Source organism: Capra hircus, chromosome 11 (assembly GCF_001704415.2).
Source record: "Capra hircus breed San Clemente chromosome 11, ASM170441v1, whole genome shotgun sequence".
NCBI classification, from domain to species: Eukaryota; Metazoa; Chordata; class Mammalia; order Artiodactyla; family Bovidae; genus Capra; species Capra hircus.
Window position 1 is genome coordinate 62,114,902 of NC_030818.1, and position 17,473 is coordinate 62,132,374.

At 33.7% G+C, this 17,473-nt stretch overlaps 1 protein-coding gene across 2 annotated transcripts in view; it reads right to left on the minus strand.

Moving 5' to 3' along the window:
* The window catches only part of VPS54 (VPS54, GARP complex subunit), a 72,897-nt gene that overhangs the window by 44,022 nt on the left and 11,402 nt on the right, over positions 1-17,473 (minus strand). For both annotated transcript variants that reach the window (XM_018055416.1, XM_018055417.1), the window contains 4 exons: positions 13,950-14,335; positions 3,326-3,452; positions 1,945-2,052; positions 71-126 (listed from right to left, as the gene is read on the minus strand). In XM_018055416.1, the coding sequence (XP_017910905.1) occupies positions 71-126; positions 1,945-2,052; positions 3,326-3,452; positions 13,950-14,335 (677 nt within the window). The remainder of the gene's footprint in view (positions 1-70; positions 127-1,944; positions 2,053-3,325; positions 3,453-13,949; positions 14,336-17,473) is intronic.

Sequence of the window (17,473 nt, forward strand, 5' to 3'; positions counted from 1 at the left end):
TTATTCTATCCTTATTCTAATGTGTTATCTTTTCCCTGACTGGTAACCCCAACTTAATATTTATACTTACTTCAAAACAACATCTGTGTCTATATCTTCTATTTGTGAAACTTTATTAATCACACACTGCAAAATTTAAGGAAAAAAAATTGATTAACATCTTTAGAATTGTAAGTACTACATGTTCATTGTTTAATAAGGGGCTCAATGACTATGATAATCATTTTACCAAACCTCTCTTTTGACTCTTACAAATTGCAGCAGTACCCTATTAAATATTTACTCCAGAGAATGCTTAAACTGTACTAATTAAAATTTCCTACTGTTTAAAACTGTTCAAAACTGTTCAAAGTTACACACATAAACAAACACACAACACATGCACACAAAAAGTCCCCACAGAACTATAATTCTTAGGAACATAGTTTAAGCTTCATACTAAAATTCCAAAAGAAATTCACTTTGGAGGTCACACTTCCTCATAATACATGCAAAAGTTTAAAGTTTTAAAAAAATAAATGCTCAGACTTAGAAGTCTAGCAATTGAAGCATAGCAGTTTTTAAAAACTGTTTAAAATATACATACAGAAAACTGAACAAATTATACTTATAGCTCAATATTTATTTTACAAGTAGAGTACACCTATTTAAACAGAACTCAGATTATGAAATTGAACATTACCAGTCATCCCCTCTCTTATTCCCCTCCTGGTCACTACTTCCTCCCCAAAGCCATCACTATCCTAATTTCTAACATCATAGACTAATTTTGCCCATGGTTGAATTTTTAGGTCAGTAGAATCATACAGTGTGTACTCCTCTGTGTCTGGCTTCCTTCGCTCCACAGTACGTATGTGAATATCCATGTTGTTTGTTTCATGTAATTATTCATTCTCATTGCTGTTATAGAATTCAGTGATGTAAATATGCTACGATTTTATTTACCTTTCCTACTGATGAAAAAATTTGGGTTTTTCCACTTTTTTTTTTTTTTTAATTACAAATATACTGCCATGAAATGCTTGTGCTGTTTTGGTGGTCTATGTACAAATTTCTGATGGGTAAATTACTAGAAATAGAATTGCTAAGTCATAAGATAGGTGTATATTTAGTTCTTGCTTGTTTTATTTAAATATTAAAAACTAAAAAATGTACATTTAACCTAACGATGATGATCAGTTAAGCCTAACAAATACATTCAAAATTGTTATTTTTCAAATACAGAAAAACTAAAGTTCAGTGAATGAGATTTGAAAAGTCAAAACAAAAATCTAAGATACTAAAAAAAAAAAAACAATAGATTTTAGTTTACAATGATAATTTCTTAGAGCTCAGGATAAGAAGAAATGCTGATGTAAGTATATACTATTGGTAAAATCTTTTTTTGGTAATAAAAAAAAAAAGGCAATTCAACTCCATGCATCAAACAATTTAAGAATATTTTTCACTCTCTGACCAACAATTCTACTTCAGGAATCAGTTATTAAGAAAACAGTCTTATATATGAAAAAACTAAACAAACAAAACTTTATACCAAAGTTGTTTGTCACAGTGATCTTTATACTACCAAACAAAAAATGACCTAAATATTTAACACAGAGGAAAGGTTAAACAGGCTTAAGTAACAGGATGTTGATGGAATTTTATATAACCTTTAAAAGTGATCTTTATGAAGGCTTATGAGGAAATGTTTATGTTATGATTCAAAGTGAAATATTTGTACAATTAATGAAAAACACCAGTAACTACTTACACTTTTAAATAGTCAAATGATAATCTTTTTGACTAGGTGGGCTATATTTTTCTTTGTTCTAGTTTTCTACATTTAAAATTTTTAAATAAATGAGAAAATATTATGATACTGAATATATTACAAGATAATGTAAAAATAAACTTCACAAAAGATTCTAGACCAAAATTTATAAAATAAAAAAGTACAATTACCTGTTTAATGATATTCTTTGCTGTAATAATCATTTCTTCACTATATATTTCTAAAAAATTAAGTTTTCTTTGTTTTAAAAGTCCAAATACAAGAGAGATTAGTCTTTCCTATTAAAAAAAAAGGGTATACAATGTCACAATTTAAGTACAAAATAATCTCACTTAGAAGTAGAAATAATCAATTGTTTAACCCTGAAATCTCTATATTGCATATGGTATTTTCTAGAAGCCTTAACAACCCCTTTCCAAAGTGATCTTGTCATCAGATTTTTGCAGTCATTATTCTAAAACAGGCAAATCCCATCCTACTACAGTGGATCAAATGAAGCTGGTTTGGGGGCAGAACAATTTATTTTAGTCTAGTTTCAATAAGAAGCTAGAAAGTATTCTTCTCAAACCCTGATGACTAATAAATATTCTATAAGCCCTGTGCTTTTAAATTAGTGGTCTACAACACTGGAATGATGACCTGGATTATTTGTGGAAAGACTCTTGAGAGTCCCTTGGACTGCAAGGAGATCCAACCAGTCCATTCTCAAGGAGATCAGCTCTGGGATTTCTTTGGAAGGAATGATGCTAAAGCTGAAACTCCAGTACTATGGCCACCTCAGGTGACTCATTGGAAAAGACTCTGATGCTGGGAGGGATTGGGGGCAGGAGGAGAAGGGGATGACAGAGGATGAGATGGCTGGATGGCATCACTGATTCAATGGATGTGAGTCTGAGTGAACTCCGGGAGTTGGTGATGGACAGGGAGGCCTGGCGTGCTGGGATTCATGGGGTCGCAAAGAGTTGGACACGACTGAGCAACTGAACTGAACTGAACTGACTGAACTGCTAACACAAAAATCTCTTTAACTGATTAGGCTGCTATCAGGACTTTTTGGATTCTTTACTATTAATAGTTCTTGGCAGTAATCAGCATTAAGAAGTTACCAAATAAATTAACAAATATGATACATTTGTGCATGCACATGCATAAAACATGTTCATAACAGGTGCTCAGTGAATGTGAATGACAGGTAAAATACCATACAATAACGATCACTTTTTCTATAAGACACACTCCATTATATGCATACACAAGGATATAAGTTAATCATCCTATATCTACATTTGGAACTTGGGTTATAAGCTATATAAAGACTTTCATTTCCATTTTTAATTAAGCTATAAAATTATTTATTCTCTAATTTCAAAGGTTAATAAACAAGTATAGTGCTTACTAAATTCACATAGTGAAAGATTTCATAGGTCTCACACAGACTGATACTGAAGATAATTTTGCCCACTATAACCTAAGAAGAATGTTCTATACAATGCGTTAGCAAATAACACTAAGCAATGAGATCAACTTCATTCTAGAGTTCAAAGGACATACCTCTTCTAAAATTTGACAGTCATCTTCCAATGGTCTATTTAAGTCACTGTGAGAATAAGTAGAAAATTCTGCAATCATCATTTTATCTATCAGTTTTTCTAATTCACAAAGCTGTGATCCCAAATGCCTACAAAGGAAGAGGGAAATGTTACCTACATTTACTAAAAACCCATATTTACTCCACAATCAAGGGATCAACTAGGCAGCAAAACTTTTCTAGTTGATAGTACTTGTGCAACAAGGTGACATTTTAATAAAACGAAGTCTTTTAACAAAAATAACTGTGACAGTTTCACATTGTCGCCCAAATTCTATTTTTCCCTTTCTATCTTTAACCTCCAAACAGTTAAATATGCTATAGGAAACCTGATTCTACAAAACTTCATGACTGTTTTTTTTAGTCCTTTTTGCACAGATGAAATAATCAGATATTCTAAAATCCTTTCCTCATTAACCACTTACTGAATATAAATGTCAGTAGCTCCTCAGTCATTTATTTATGGAATAAATTTAAGCGCATACTGTGTACCAGGCCCTGTTCTGGGTATACATAAATATCTGAAGAACTATAGGGATAGTCTGATGCAATTAATCTCCGTCACAATCAGTTTGAGTTACTGTGCAACATCCCTCAGGCCGTTAAACTGAAAGTCATCAGAACTTAAGAATGAAAAAATAAAAATACTGAGCTACAATCTATCCCTGGAACTTTTTCTCATAAAATATAATGTTCCTTTTTAACTTACCTCTTTAATATTTGCAGATCCTAGTTAGGGTTAAAGTGAGAGGGACTCTAACTTGAGCAAAGTTGTGGGGGTAATAAGGGGAAGTATTACTAAAAAAATGTGGAACCTTTTCCCTGGAAAAAACATGTATGGTCCAAATGACAAGAAGGGTTCCATGTAGTTAATCCCTGCTCTTTAGGGAACTAAGGATGAATAGCTTCATATCCAAAGGGGGTTTTGCCATACAATTGAATAGTTTCATGAAAACAATGGGTTGAAGAAAACCAGGTAATCTAATTGGTACAAAGCATTTCAAAACTTAAGTGAAATCTCTCTTAAATTTAAACACTTATAATTAAATAAAAAACATTTTAAAATCTTATGCTACATTTACTTGAAAAACAAACTCAATGTCAGCAATTGTCCTGACTACGACCAGACAGATTCAGCACATTTAAAAAAATTAGTCTAAAGCATGTGGCCTTTTAGACAGATCCATTGCTTTTCATTTATGAATGACATATGGTAGTAGTATAGTGATAATTTGAAAAAGTCTGATAAGTGAAATTTTATAATATGAAAATTATATTTCTTACAGCTAATTAGAAGTCTAATAAGGTTCTCATAAATGGTGACATCTCATAATGAACATATCCACTATTATAATTTAGAACATATCCACTATTATAAACTAAAATACTACCATAAAAGGAATTTGACAGTGTCCTGCAAAATTATGGGCAATTGGCCTTTGACCTAGGAATCTCACTTTCAGAATCTGTCTCAAAAGTATATAGGAAAAAATACAAAAGAATGTACATTCATTGCAGCACTGTTGATAATGGCAAAGGAATGGAAACAACCTAAATGCTGACGAACAGAAAGCTAGTTTTATCATGCTGCTGCTGCTAAGTCGCTTCAGTCGTGTCCGACTCTGTGCGACTCAATAGACGGCAGCATAACAGACCCTATATATCTGCAAAATATAATCTGCAAGACCCTACTAACCTGCAATTAATATCAATTCATGGGGTCACAAAGAGTTGGACACGACTGAGCAACTGAACTGAACTGAATATACTATATACTGCTACAGAGCAGTTTCTCAACCTTTTTGTCATTATTGCCTCCCCAAAACATCCTTTTAGATATTTTTATTCCTAATCATCCCCCATGAAGTTTTAATATCACAGATATACTGTATATCCATTTAGGTACCATGGCCTTTGGAGCACAACAAACCATTGTAAAATTCAAGACTTTCTTTTTACCCTTCAAGAACCAATTTCCCCTCCCTGAGGTGATATTCTCCATCGAGAATGTGTACTATAGCATGATCTACAGGGTATATGTAAGGTAAAAACAGTAAGGTGGAGAAAACTATGTACAATATGCAATTGCTTATCTAAGACAAAGGATAGATAGATGGATAAATATAAACTAAAACTTTTTAAAATGATGACTAACAGGAGTAGAGAGGAAGGGGACCAAGACAGAAGTTAAATTTCTCCGAATTATCTTCTTTCATAGATCTGACTTTGGAACCATGTAACCACTTAACATAGTTGTAAAACAATGTTACACCTAAAAACAGCAACCCTTAAATATCAAAAGCAAATCAAATAAATGAGCTTAACTGTGTATTAAACTAGAGGCAAATCTACAAAAGAGGAAATTATCTCAAGTGACTTTAAAACATAGTAATTTATCCATTCATCCCACAAGGGATATACCTTTAGAAAAACAAAAAGAAATCCTATGTGTTTGTAGTAATAATATTGTTAGCTCTGAGAGCACTCTATGTACGTGTGTGCTAAGTCATTTCAGTCGTGTCCGACTCTGCAACCCTACAGACTGTAGCCCTCCAGGCTCCTCTGTCCATGGGATTCTCCAGGCAAGAATATTGGAGTTGGTTGCCATGCCCTCCTCCGGGGATCTTCCCAATTCAGGGATCAAACCTGTGTCTCTTATATCTCCTACACTGCCAGGCAGGTTCTTTACCACTAGCATCACCTGGGAAGCCCAATTCTATGTATATTGTTGGATAAAACAAATGAGTAATTATGTTGGTGTCATTAGGAAGCACAGTTTTTAGGCTGCTGGAAAGGTAAATATATATGCAAAGTTGAAGAAACAAAAACTCTACAGTCCTAAATTTATCAGTACACAGTGGAACTATCCTGGAACAAACTCATATTTTTTCTTTAAGAAGGAAACTTTATTTTCTAGCTCTACCCACTAAAAAGGCTTGGTGATCATGACCAATCAGCCTTTGATCAGAGGTGTAGCAAGGAACACCTTGCTGCAAGGAGCACCTAGACTATAATTTCTAAGTACTATTTCCTAATAAAAGAAATTAGGGCTCCTTAGAGAAATGGCAGTTTGCAAATCTGGAACATAAAAAGTATAACATGAATATCCCATCATAACATGAAGTAAGAAAACCATCAACAACTACTCAAAGAATCACAAGGATTTGAGGAGGTTCCTATATAAGAACAAAATGAATACCAATGAAAATTTTTAAAAGCAAAAAACTTGGGGCTTCCTTGGTGTCTCAGTGGTAAAGAACCCTCCTGCCAATGCAGGAGACAAGGGTTTAATCCCTGATCCAGGAGGATCCCACATGCCACAGAGGAACTAAGACCATAAGCCACAAATATGAGCCTGCTCTGGAGCCCAGAAGCAACAGCTACTGAAGCCCATGAGTCCTAGATCCTGTGCGTCATAAGAGAAGCCACCACAATGAGAAGCTCACATACCACAACAAAGAATAGTCCCCACTCACAACTAGAGAAAGCCCACTCAGTAACCAAGACTCAGCACAGCCAATAAATAAAGCTTAAAAAAAGACAAAAAACATTGATACTTCAAACATTTATAAAACCATGTACTTATAAAACATTTGGATTTCAATTCATTATTTCAAAAACTGCCAGATAAAGGAAAAGAACCTAGAATTTATCTTGTCTATCCTTGTAAGAACTGTCCTTCAGAATTACCAAATAATTGTTATGAAGGAATATGGCTTTACAGAAATATTCCATTAATAAATGAATACGGAAGTTTAGAATTAGAATATCATGATTTGCAAACCACAATGAGATGATAAATCTAGGCAACGATCATCAAATGGCTGCTTATATCATAAAAAGAGACAACCAGATATATGATTTCTAAGAAAAACTTAAACCTGATCAAGCCTTTAAATCTAACTACAAGTTTATAGAAAGTATAGGCAAAAGGAAAACCTGCAAATAAACACGTGGATGAAGTCGGCAAAATTCAGACTGTGAGAAGCACTACAAAGATAATTTCTTCAATAAATATTTTGAAAGGGGAAAAATGAGAAGAATGGAGAACAATATCAAGACACATGAAATATATCAATCAGTTGTAATATATAGTTATATTTTGGACCTATTTCAACAAATACACTATGAAAAGAATTTTGAGAAGTAGGAAAATTTGAACACTGACTAGCTATTTGAAACTATAAATGATATTAGAATTATGTTTTTAAAGATCCTTATCTTTCAAAGATACACAATGGAATACTTGTGGATAAAATGAAATGATATTTTGGATTTGTTTCAAAATAATCCAAGAATAGGGGGAGGAATATGGAGAAAACAAAGTTGGCCATGAGCTGATAATTCACAGGTGATATGCAGTTTACCCAGCTTCATACAATTCTCTTCATATAATTTCCTCTATTTTTGTGTGTTTCAGTTTTCAACAAGCTTTTTAGAAAGTAGTAATAGGGTAAGATATAAATCCACACAGAACTTTAACAATGCTTGGTTCTCAATTAATTTTTACAAAGATCATAAATTCCTTTTGAATGTAGACTAGCGGTTACCACTCAAGTATGTCTTACCTTCAGGTATAACAGTCCTCAGCAAATCCCAACAAATAATTACGGTAGGAAGTCCACCGGACTGTATCTAGTGATATTCAGCATAATAATTTAAATGTGAGGTTCTATTCAACCTCAGATACTATTGAAAATAACTGAGTACTTTCATTTCTATGCATCTTAAAGTAATTTTAAAGTCTGATAAATAAAGAAGAACAGATATGAATTTCAATACTAGTATCAAATAATATTTATTATGTACTCACAGGTATAAGATAACATATGTTAAAAGATTTAAGTGAATTCTTAAACAAAACTTCTAGAATTATAAGGTTTTATAAGATTCATCTTTTCATCCTTGCTCTGTGTTTACAATATTTTTGACTACTTTATCAATAGATGCAATTATACTGAACATTATTAACCTTACCAAAAATATTTAAACATAGATCCATTAACAGTTCATTTTAAAAGTATGAGAAGAAGTGGGCAGCAGAGGATGAGATGGTTAGGTAGCATCACCAACTTAATGGACATGAATTTGAGCAAACTCCAGGAGGCAGTGGAAGACAGAGGAGCCTGGCATGATGCAGTCCATGAGATCACAGAGTTGGACACGACTGAACAACAAAAACAACATCACCACCCTAATAATCACATGCAGTAATTAAGAGTGGTGGAAGAAATATACTGGAATGAAAAATAACTAAAACTAACTTTCTAAAAACATACATAGGTCCATATATCCGGCTAAATAAATCAGAGCAATTCTAATACTTGCTACTTTAATATGCCTCAATTTGTACATGAGTTCACCTCTTCTACTAAGCTGTGGGTTCACAATGACTTCTGTGCTGCTTTTATCAGAAAAACTTACATATCAATAAACCCAACAGTAATACTATTTTCATCAAATAGCAGAAATTTTGTTGTTTTGACTTCATCTCAGAGCATACAATGTGGATGTTTTTTATTATAATGTTTTGAAAATCTAAATTATGTAAGACCATATCAGGAGCAAACAAGGTATTAAATATTTTTTAATACTTCCAACAATAAAAATCCCTTAAGTGGAATCCTAAGGTGGCCTCTCTGATCAATAAAATCATATTACAGTAAACTGGAACCTGTAATTAACTCTGAATGTTTCCCACCTTTTCTTTCAAAAAGAAAAAGAAGGCGGCAAACAACTAGAAAAACTAGTTACATTAATTTTTATCTTAAAATCTATTACTATGGTAGGTTTCTTGCTTAGCAAATCTGTAAATTGCCCACAGTTTAACACCTCTTGCACTAGAAAATTAGCACTGATGTTCAGAGTGATCTATTTGAGATCCTATAAAACCTCAATGAAATATATTAAAAAGTATACATAACCCTTGGGCCCAATGAGATCTTGACTGAATTTTGACTCTACTGTTTTATAATGTGCTCTATGACTTGGAGCAAGTTATTTGTATAACTTGCAACAAGTTATCTAAGATTTTCAATGCTTTATCTTTCTTATCTATTAAAATGAGGTAAGACTATCTCAGAGGGGTTTTCTGGAGTGGGGAGCGGGGTCAAATAATATCAATACGTACAATATTCTTAGCATAGTATCTTGTACAGAATACCAAAGTATTCAAAAAATGTTCTTGGATTTTATAGTGGTGTGGTAGTAAGTAGTAACGAAAAAAAACTAACAACAGTGAAAACTGAGAAGAGGTTCTACATAGCAAATAACATTATACCCCTGAATTTCAACATAACTGAATCTTTTCTACACGAAACCTGCAATATTTCAAGGATCAAATATATTGTCATATATATTTTATGTGAAGAATAAATGATCTTTATAAAAGTGCAGGTCTTAAAAAATATTAGAAAGATACATGAGCAAAAGGTAGACAACTAGAATATTTGAAAGTCTTTAAAAATTATATGCCATTTTTTTATGAAGAATATTTTGTCCTCTGAGTTAAGATATAAACAAAAAGTGAGCCTGAAAATAAAGGTAAACTCTTCCTTGTGTTCTAGCTCAAGATGATTACAAGATTATAAAATTTTCACTTTGCCTTCCAATAATATTCAAACCTGTTCTTAAATATTTTCCAGATAGCTTTGCATAACTATACTTTTAATCAATATTATTGGGCATAAACTTATGAGTCAAGAAAATGAAATAAACTACGTGACCTTTGGAGTAAAAATTAGAATAGTTTCAGAATTTGCGTTCAGCAGGCAAGCATTTAATCTTTGTTTCTATTTCTCTGTTCAGAGGATAAAGCATTCTACTTTGTAGAATCAGTTGCTAATATTCATCAACATTTTAATTATATAGTAGTGACAAGTAAAAAACATCTGTTATTACAGAAATCCATCTTGCTAAAATACTGACAAAATTATTAATTTAAAAAATATATTCCATGAACACATTTAAAAGAGAAATATTTAAAATTTCAGAGGTAAAGGAGAAACTAAAAATCATTTAGTCACCCTGGGTTCCCATGCTGAGAAATTCAAAGTAGACTCCAAAGGACTACAAACCACCCAAAATTGATTGCAAAATATTATGTACAGGTATATTTTTATGGAAAGAAGGTCTGACCACAGCTTAAAATAGACTTTCAAAGAGATCTGTAATCCAAACTTCTGTAAACATAAATGTCTGGAGAAGGTTTTTCCCCTAAGGTTAAACTCCATAGCAATCCGTACATTCATCATCATACTGTACTGCACCATATAACTACCTAGCAATTTCTGTATCCCTACTGACAAATAAATTGCAGAAACAGAACAAGAAGCATCTCTGCTTTGTTCACGGCTATAGTCCCAGTATTCTGCCAGGTGTCTCTCATGTAACAGATGATCAATTACCATTTCTAAAATAAATGAATCAATCTTGCATAATTAAATTTGGGCCAATTTTTTTAAAGTGCTTTCTAAATAAATACTCCAATTACCTACTCTTAGTAAGAACTTATAATTCAATTAAAATAATTTTATATTTAAGATAAAGTGAAAGTCGCTCAGTTGTATCTGACTCTTTCTGATCCCATGGACTGTAGCCTGCCAGGCTCCTCTGTCCATGGAATTCCCCAGGTGAGAATATTGGAGTGGGTGGCTGTTCCCTTCTCCAGGGGATCTTCCCAATCCAGGAATCGAACTCAGGTCTCCCACATTGCAGACAGATTCTTTATCGTCTGAGACATCAGGGAAGCCCAAGAATACTGCAGTGGGTAGCCTATACCTCCCAGGAATTGAACCATGGTCTCCTGCATTGCAGGCTGATTCTTTACTAGCTGAGCCACCAGGGAAGCCCATATTGCAGATTTCACTCAGTTAAGCAGTCCTGCAAAGTCCTTGTTGAAGACTTCAGGTGGGTTTCTGCTGAGAAACCCACCTAAATCTTACACTACTGAGTGACTACAGAGAAGATTTATGGAAGATGTGCTCTATAACGTAATATATTCTGAAGGTTTTCAGAATATATTAAAAAATTTTGATGACTTAAAACTGGTCTGATCTGCAAATTAAATAACTGATATGATTGCAAATAAAATAACTAAAACTATAATTTTAAAGGTATTCTCAAAATAAAGCCTCAGAAGAAACTGGGTATCTTCCATCATCATGTGAATTTTTTTGCAATGTGACAGACTGCAAATGAGAAATGAATTTTAATAATTACCTAATTTAAAACTTATTCAATAGCTTTTAAAATGAAGTGGTATTCCTTTCTCCACTTTCTCTACTTTGACACAAAGCCTTTTCAACGTTTTCAAAATGTTATCAGTTTCAAAGTTGTGACTGGCCCTTTATCAATTTCATCTAATAGAGAATTTAATTTTACTTCTTTATCCAAATATCTCTTTCAGAATTTTCCACAGGTTATTGTGATCTGCACAGTCAAAGGTTTTGGCATAGTCAATAAAGCAGAAATAAATGTTTTTCTGGAACTCTCTTGCTTTTTCAATGATCCAGCGAATGTTGGCAACTTGATCTCTGGTTCCTCTGCCTTTTCTAAAACCAGCTTAAGCATCTGGAAGTTCACGGTTCACATATTGCTGAAGCCTGGTTTGGAGAATTTTGAGCATTACTTTACTAGCATGTGAGATGAGTGCAACTGTGCAGTAGTTTGAGCATTCTTTGGCGTTGCCTTTCTTTGGGATTGGAATGAAAACTGACCTTTTCCAGTCCTGTGGCCACTGCTGCATTTTCCAAATTTGCTGGCATATTGAGTGCAGCACTTTCACAGCATCATCTTTCAGGATTTAAAATAGCTCAACTGGAATTCCATCACTTCCACTACCTTTGTTTGTAGTGATGCTCCCTAAGGCCCACCTGACTTCACATTCCAATATGTCTGGCTCTAGGTGAGTGATCACACCATCGTGATTATCTGGGTCGTGAAGATCTCTTTTGCACAGTTATTCTGTGTATTCATGCCACCTCTTCTTAATATCTTCTGCTTCTGGTAGGTCCATATCATTTCTGTCCTTTATTGAGTCCATCTTTGCATGAAATATTTCCTTGGTATCTCTAATTTTCTTGAAGAGATCCCTAGTCTTTCCCATTCTATTGTTTTCCTCTATTTCTTTGCATTGATCGCTGAGGAAGGCTTTCTTATCTCTCCTTGCTATTCTTTGGAACTCTGCATTCAAATGGGTGTATCTTTCCTTTTCTCCTTTGCTTTTTGCTTCTCTTGTTTTCACAGCTATTTGCAAGGCCTCCTCAGACAGCCATTTAGCTTTTTTGCATTTCTTTTCCTTGGGAATGGTCTTGATCCCTATCCTCTGTACAATGTCACAAACCTCTGTCCATAGTTCCTCAGACCACCTGACCTGCCTCTTGAGAAATCTGGATGTAGGTCAGGAAGCAACAGTTAGAACTGGACATGGAACAACAAGACTGGTTCCAAATAGGAAAAGGAGTACGTCAAGGCTGTATATTGTCAGCCTGCTTATTTAACTTACATGCAGAGTACATCATGAGAAACGCTGGGCTGGAAGAGGCACAGGCTGGTATGAAGACTGCCGAGAGAAATACCAATAACTTCAAATATGCAGATGACACCACCCTTATGGCAGAAAGTGAAGAGGAACTAAAAAGCCTCTTGATGAAAGTGAAAGAGGAGAGTGAAAAAGTTAGCTTAAAGCTCAACATTCAGAAAACGAAGATCATGGCATCCGGTCCCATCACTTCATGGGAAATAAATGGGGATGGGAAAACAGTGGAAACAGTGGCTGACTTTATTTTTTGGGGCTCCAAAATCATTGCAGATGGTGACTGCAGCCGTGAAATTAGAAGATGCTTACTTCTTGGAAGAAAAGTTATGAGCAACCTAGACAGCATATTAACAAGCAGAGACATTACTTTGTCAACAAAGGTCCGTCTAGTCAAGGCTATGGTTTTCTAGTAGTCATGTATGGATGTGAGAGTTGCACTATAAAGAAAGCTGAGCGCTGAAGAATTGATGCTTTTGAACTGTGGTGTTGGAGAAGACTCTTGAGAGTCTCTTGGGACTGCAAGGAGATCCAACCAGTCCATCCTTAAGGAAATCAGTCCTGGGTGTTTGGAAGGACTGATGTTGAAGATGAAACTCCAATACTTTGGCCACCTGATGCGAAGAGCTGACTCATTTGAAAAGACCCTGATGTTGGGAAAGATTGAAGGCGGGAGGAGAAGGGGACGACAGAGGATGAGATGGTTGGATGGCATTACCAACTCAATGGACATGAGTTTGGGTAAACTCCGGGAGTTGGTGATGGACAGGGAGGCCTGGCATTCTGTGGTTCATGGGTTGCAAAGAGTTGGACACGACTGAGCAACTGAACTGAACTGATCTAAATATCTGTGAAAATATTGGTCCTTAGGATTTTTTTTTATTTTAGTAAGACTAAAATTTCAGAATGATAATATTAAACAGGTCAATCTAGAAGACAAAAATACCCATGTACCTCTAAATACACTCTTACTTTTTCAGTTTTCATTACACACTAAAATTTATCCTTTGAAAATTTAACATTATTTCTAATGGCTTACTTAATGGACATACCGGAAGCTATGAATGCCCTGAAGTTCCTGCTGTAGAACCTCTTGTGTTGTTGCTATTAAATCCAATGCTCCAACAAATTCAGAAGTAGATAACAACACCTGTACTGTAGGCTGAGTCTGGTGTACAGTGGCCATTAACTTCAGTTTATTGTATACTTTAACACAATTATTTCTGGTAAGTGCCAGTCTTAAAATGTGTAGTGATCCTTCACACATTACTTTATCAATCTGTGCAATTTTATCTCGAAGTATTTTTACAGCCTGGGAAGTTTTCTTGAGGTAGTCCTGCAATTCGTGTTGAGAGGTCATTGCATGAAAAAATGCTTCTGAACGTAGAGAGATCTGGTGAGCAATGTTTACTTCCACAATATCCAGATAATGGCTCAGCTTAAGAGGAAAAAAAGAAAAATAGAATTATAAGTATATTTTAACTATCCAAATGTTTTCTGAAAATGATACAATATTTCTACATGTATTTTAAATCCCATTGTATGAACCATTAGATTATATGATGCTTGATACTAGGCACACAAAATAGAAAGATGATGAAAGGTAGAGCCCAAAGATTAATAAATGTAAGACAAAATCATAGTAGGTGATTTACCTTCTTCCTCTGCTCCTGTTACTACTGCTCTCCAAATACAAACTACTTTCTAGAAAGTAAAAGTATCCCACAGTCACCTCAGAGTACAACCTAGTTTCAGAAGTTCTAAGATCTGAAAGAGAGAAGACTGATTTCCTTAACCTCTACATATCATCGCTATCACCAATATCAAGTCATTTATCTAACTGAAAGATAATTATAGGTTATTATTTATTAACTTCTTCCTTCTATGTATTAGGCTCTGTTATTTTATATATGTATATATATATATAATTTACTAATTTCAACAACCTTAGAATACAGGTTTTATTATTATTTCCTTTTACAAATGAAGATACTAAGGCTCAGAAACATTAAATTACTTGAATAAAGTCATATAATTAGTAAGCAGAAAGACTGAAATTTGAGTTCAGGTCTGTCTAACTCAAAAACTGAAGTTCTTTCTACTGCACCATGCTGCCTCAAAACACTACAGAATTCATGAAAGACAGATTGGTGATCAAGTCACCAACTACAGAATGTACCAGAATTCATTTGGATCTTTTTTTTTCCAGGGCTGTTTGTTTTACATTTCAGCAATTATTATTTTATCAATTTGCAAAATCCAGGTTATTTCCAATGTGCTTTCCTCTTAAATGGTTGATAGATGCCTGAAACAATTAATTCATATATATTTTATCGGTAACACTATCAAAATTAATTCCTAGAGTAACATATATTAAAAATGCTTTCTAATTTCAAATATGGACTCCTAAAACTTGAGTTGTCTTTTCTTCCTTCAAAACTGCATATGTCTTTTATTGGCTACATTATCTTTCTATTTGTCTCTCACTTTTTTACTTTTAGAGTCTTCAACCCATAGCTCAAACTTTAAGAATTATCTCTGAACATCTCAGAAGAATTCAGTGTTAAAGGGTTAATAGGCTTTCTACATTTAGGACTCATAAAATTAGGAGATTATTTGGTCACCAAGCTTGTTTCCTTAAAACTATGCAGGATGATGCATATCTTCAATAAGGCTCCTTCAATAATCTATTCATAAATGGGTTACAAACAAGACATTCTTTCATAGTTTACATCTCTTGCATCTATACTATTTTGCTGTTGTTCTTTTTATCTTCAATGACTGCTCATTTATTTACCTAAAAAGCTAAGGAGATGAAAGTACTTAGTTACATCACAAGCTAAAGTAACTCGATTTTCAGAAAATGGAGAACGAGTAACTCCTTTAGGACAGTGCTACTCGGAATGCAGTCCGCATGCTCCTGCCAGTTTGTGAACTGTTCAAGAGGTCCATGACGAAATGAGGAACTTTGCTAGAATTTTTCATAGAAAGACTTCTTAATGAAGGAAACAGTACAATGATTTACATTCTAAACCAAACTTGTCCATCTCATCGCAGAACACAACTTTGAATAGTAGCACTTCAATAAGATATAAATTTCTCTAATCCTTGCTAGCATCCCCTCTTCAAAGCTAGCAAGATAAAACAATTGTCATCAATCATAGTGAGTTTGAATCTTGTCTTGGAATCCTGTTTTCCATTCCTTTTCTAAGAATAGAGCAGAGTAAGAAGGAAACAAACTGTAACAGTAACAAAGCTGATTTTGCAACTTACCAAAAAAAAATCCATTAGTCACTCTACCATTTAGCATGAGAAAAGTATTTCATTTGAGTTTCAAAGATTTTTGCAATTTATCAATATTCCATTGATATATTCTTTTCAAAGACATAATATTTTCATAATTTCCTATTAAAAATTCTATAAAGGGAACAATTTTTTAAAGTATTCATAAAAATATTTGTATAGATTGACGAAATTTTTATTGGCTTCTGTTATTTTTCTCTTTTAAGGTATACAAGGGGATATACTTGGAATATAAAAAAGCAGTCTGGGAGTGAGCCTATGTCCATAAATCTACCCTTTTCCTAAGATTTATGAATTTATTTTTACTCAAGGAAAAACTTCATAAATGAAAATGTTGCCCCCCCCCCCAAAAAAAGGGAACTCGTTTTCAACTATGAGGAAGGCATACTCATAATTCTTTCCTCACATTTCTTCTCCTTTCCTAAGTCGCCCTTTCTTCAGTTGAAGAGGACTAGACCCAACTTATTGAATAGCCCACATGAGACAAGCTTTCAAACTGCCAGGAGCTGTCATTAGACTACAACAGAATGTTTCATCTCAGTTTAGGAACCACAGTCAGTTTCAGGAATGTTCTAAACTGAGTGCTAGGAAAGAACAGAGATCAAAGGTCTTTATTTCCTATTCCAGTTTTAAAAGAGTCTTGATATGTGAGCTCTGTTTAAAGTTTTACATTTTAAATGACTTTCAGGTGTTGACTTCTGAAATATAGAACATTACAAAATTTTGAAAAACTGCAGACATACAAAAGGCTAGGCTTTGCAAAGCTTTGCAAAGCTAAATGAACACTGTAATTTTTAACTATGATATTTTTGCTTCAAAATAATCATCATTACTATGTGTAAAGGAAGAAAAATAGTTTCTTAGGAAAAGTTCATTTTCTGTGATTTAAATCATAAAGAATATAAAATTAGCCAATATATTGTTTGGAATAAATTGAAAACAATTAATTACATTATCTACTACATCCTTTCATCTGAATTTCTGTCAACTGCTGATGTGGATAAGAAGCACTCAAACAATAAGCTTTTCCTTTTCAACAGCACAACTGGTATTGCATTGAAACAAAATACTGTTACTTTATCAGTTAAGATTTAAAGGGTTCAAATTATCAGTAACAATAAGGATGAAATTAAAGAAATTAGTGCCTACTAAATAACTATGAACACACACAAATATTGGGTTGGCCAAAATGTTCATTCAGGTTTTTCTGTATGATATCACAAAAAATCTGAATGAATTTTTTGGCTAACCCAATTGTATTATTTAATTAAAA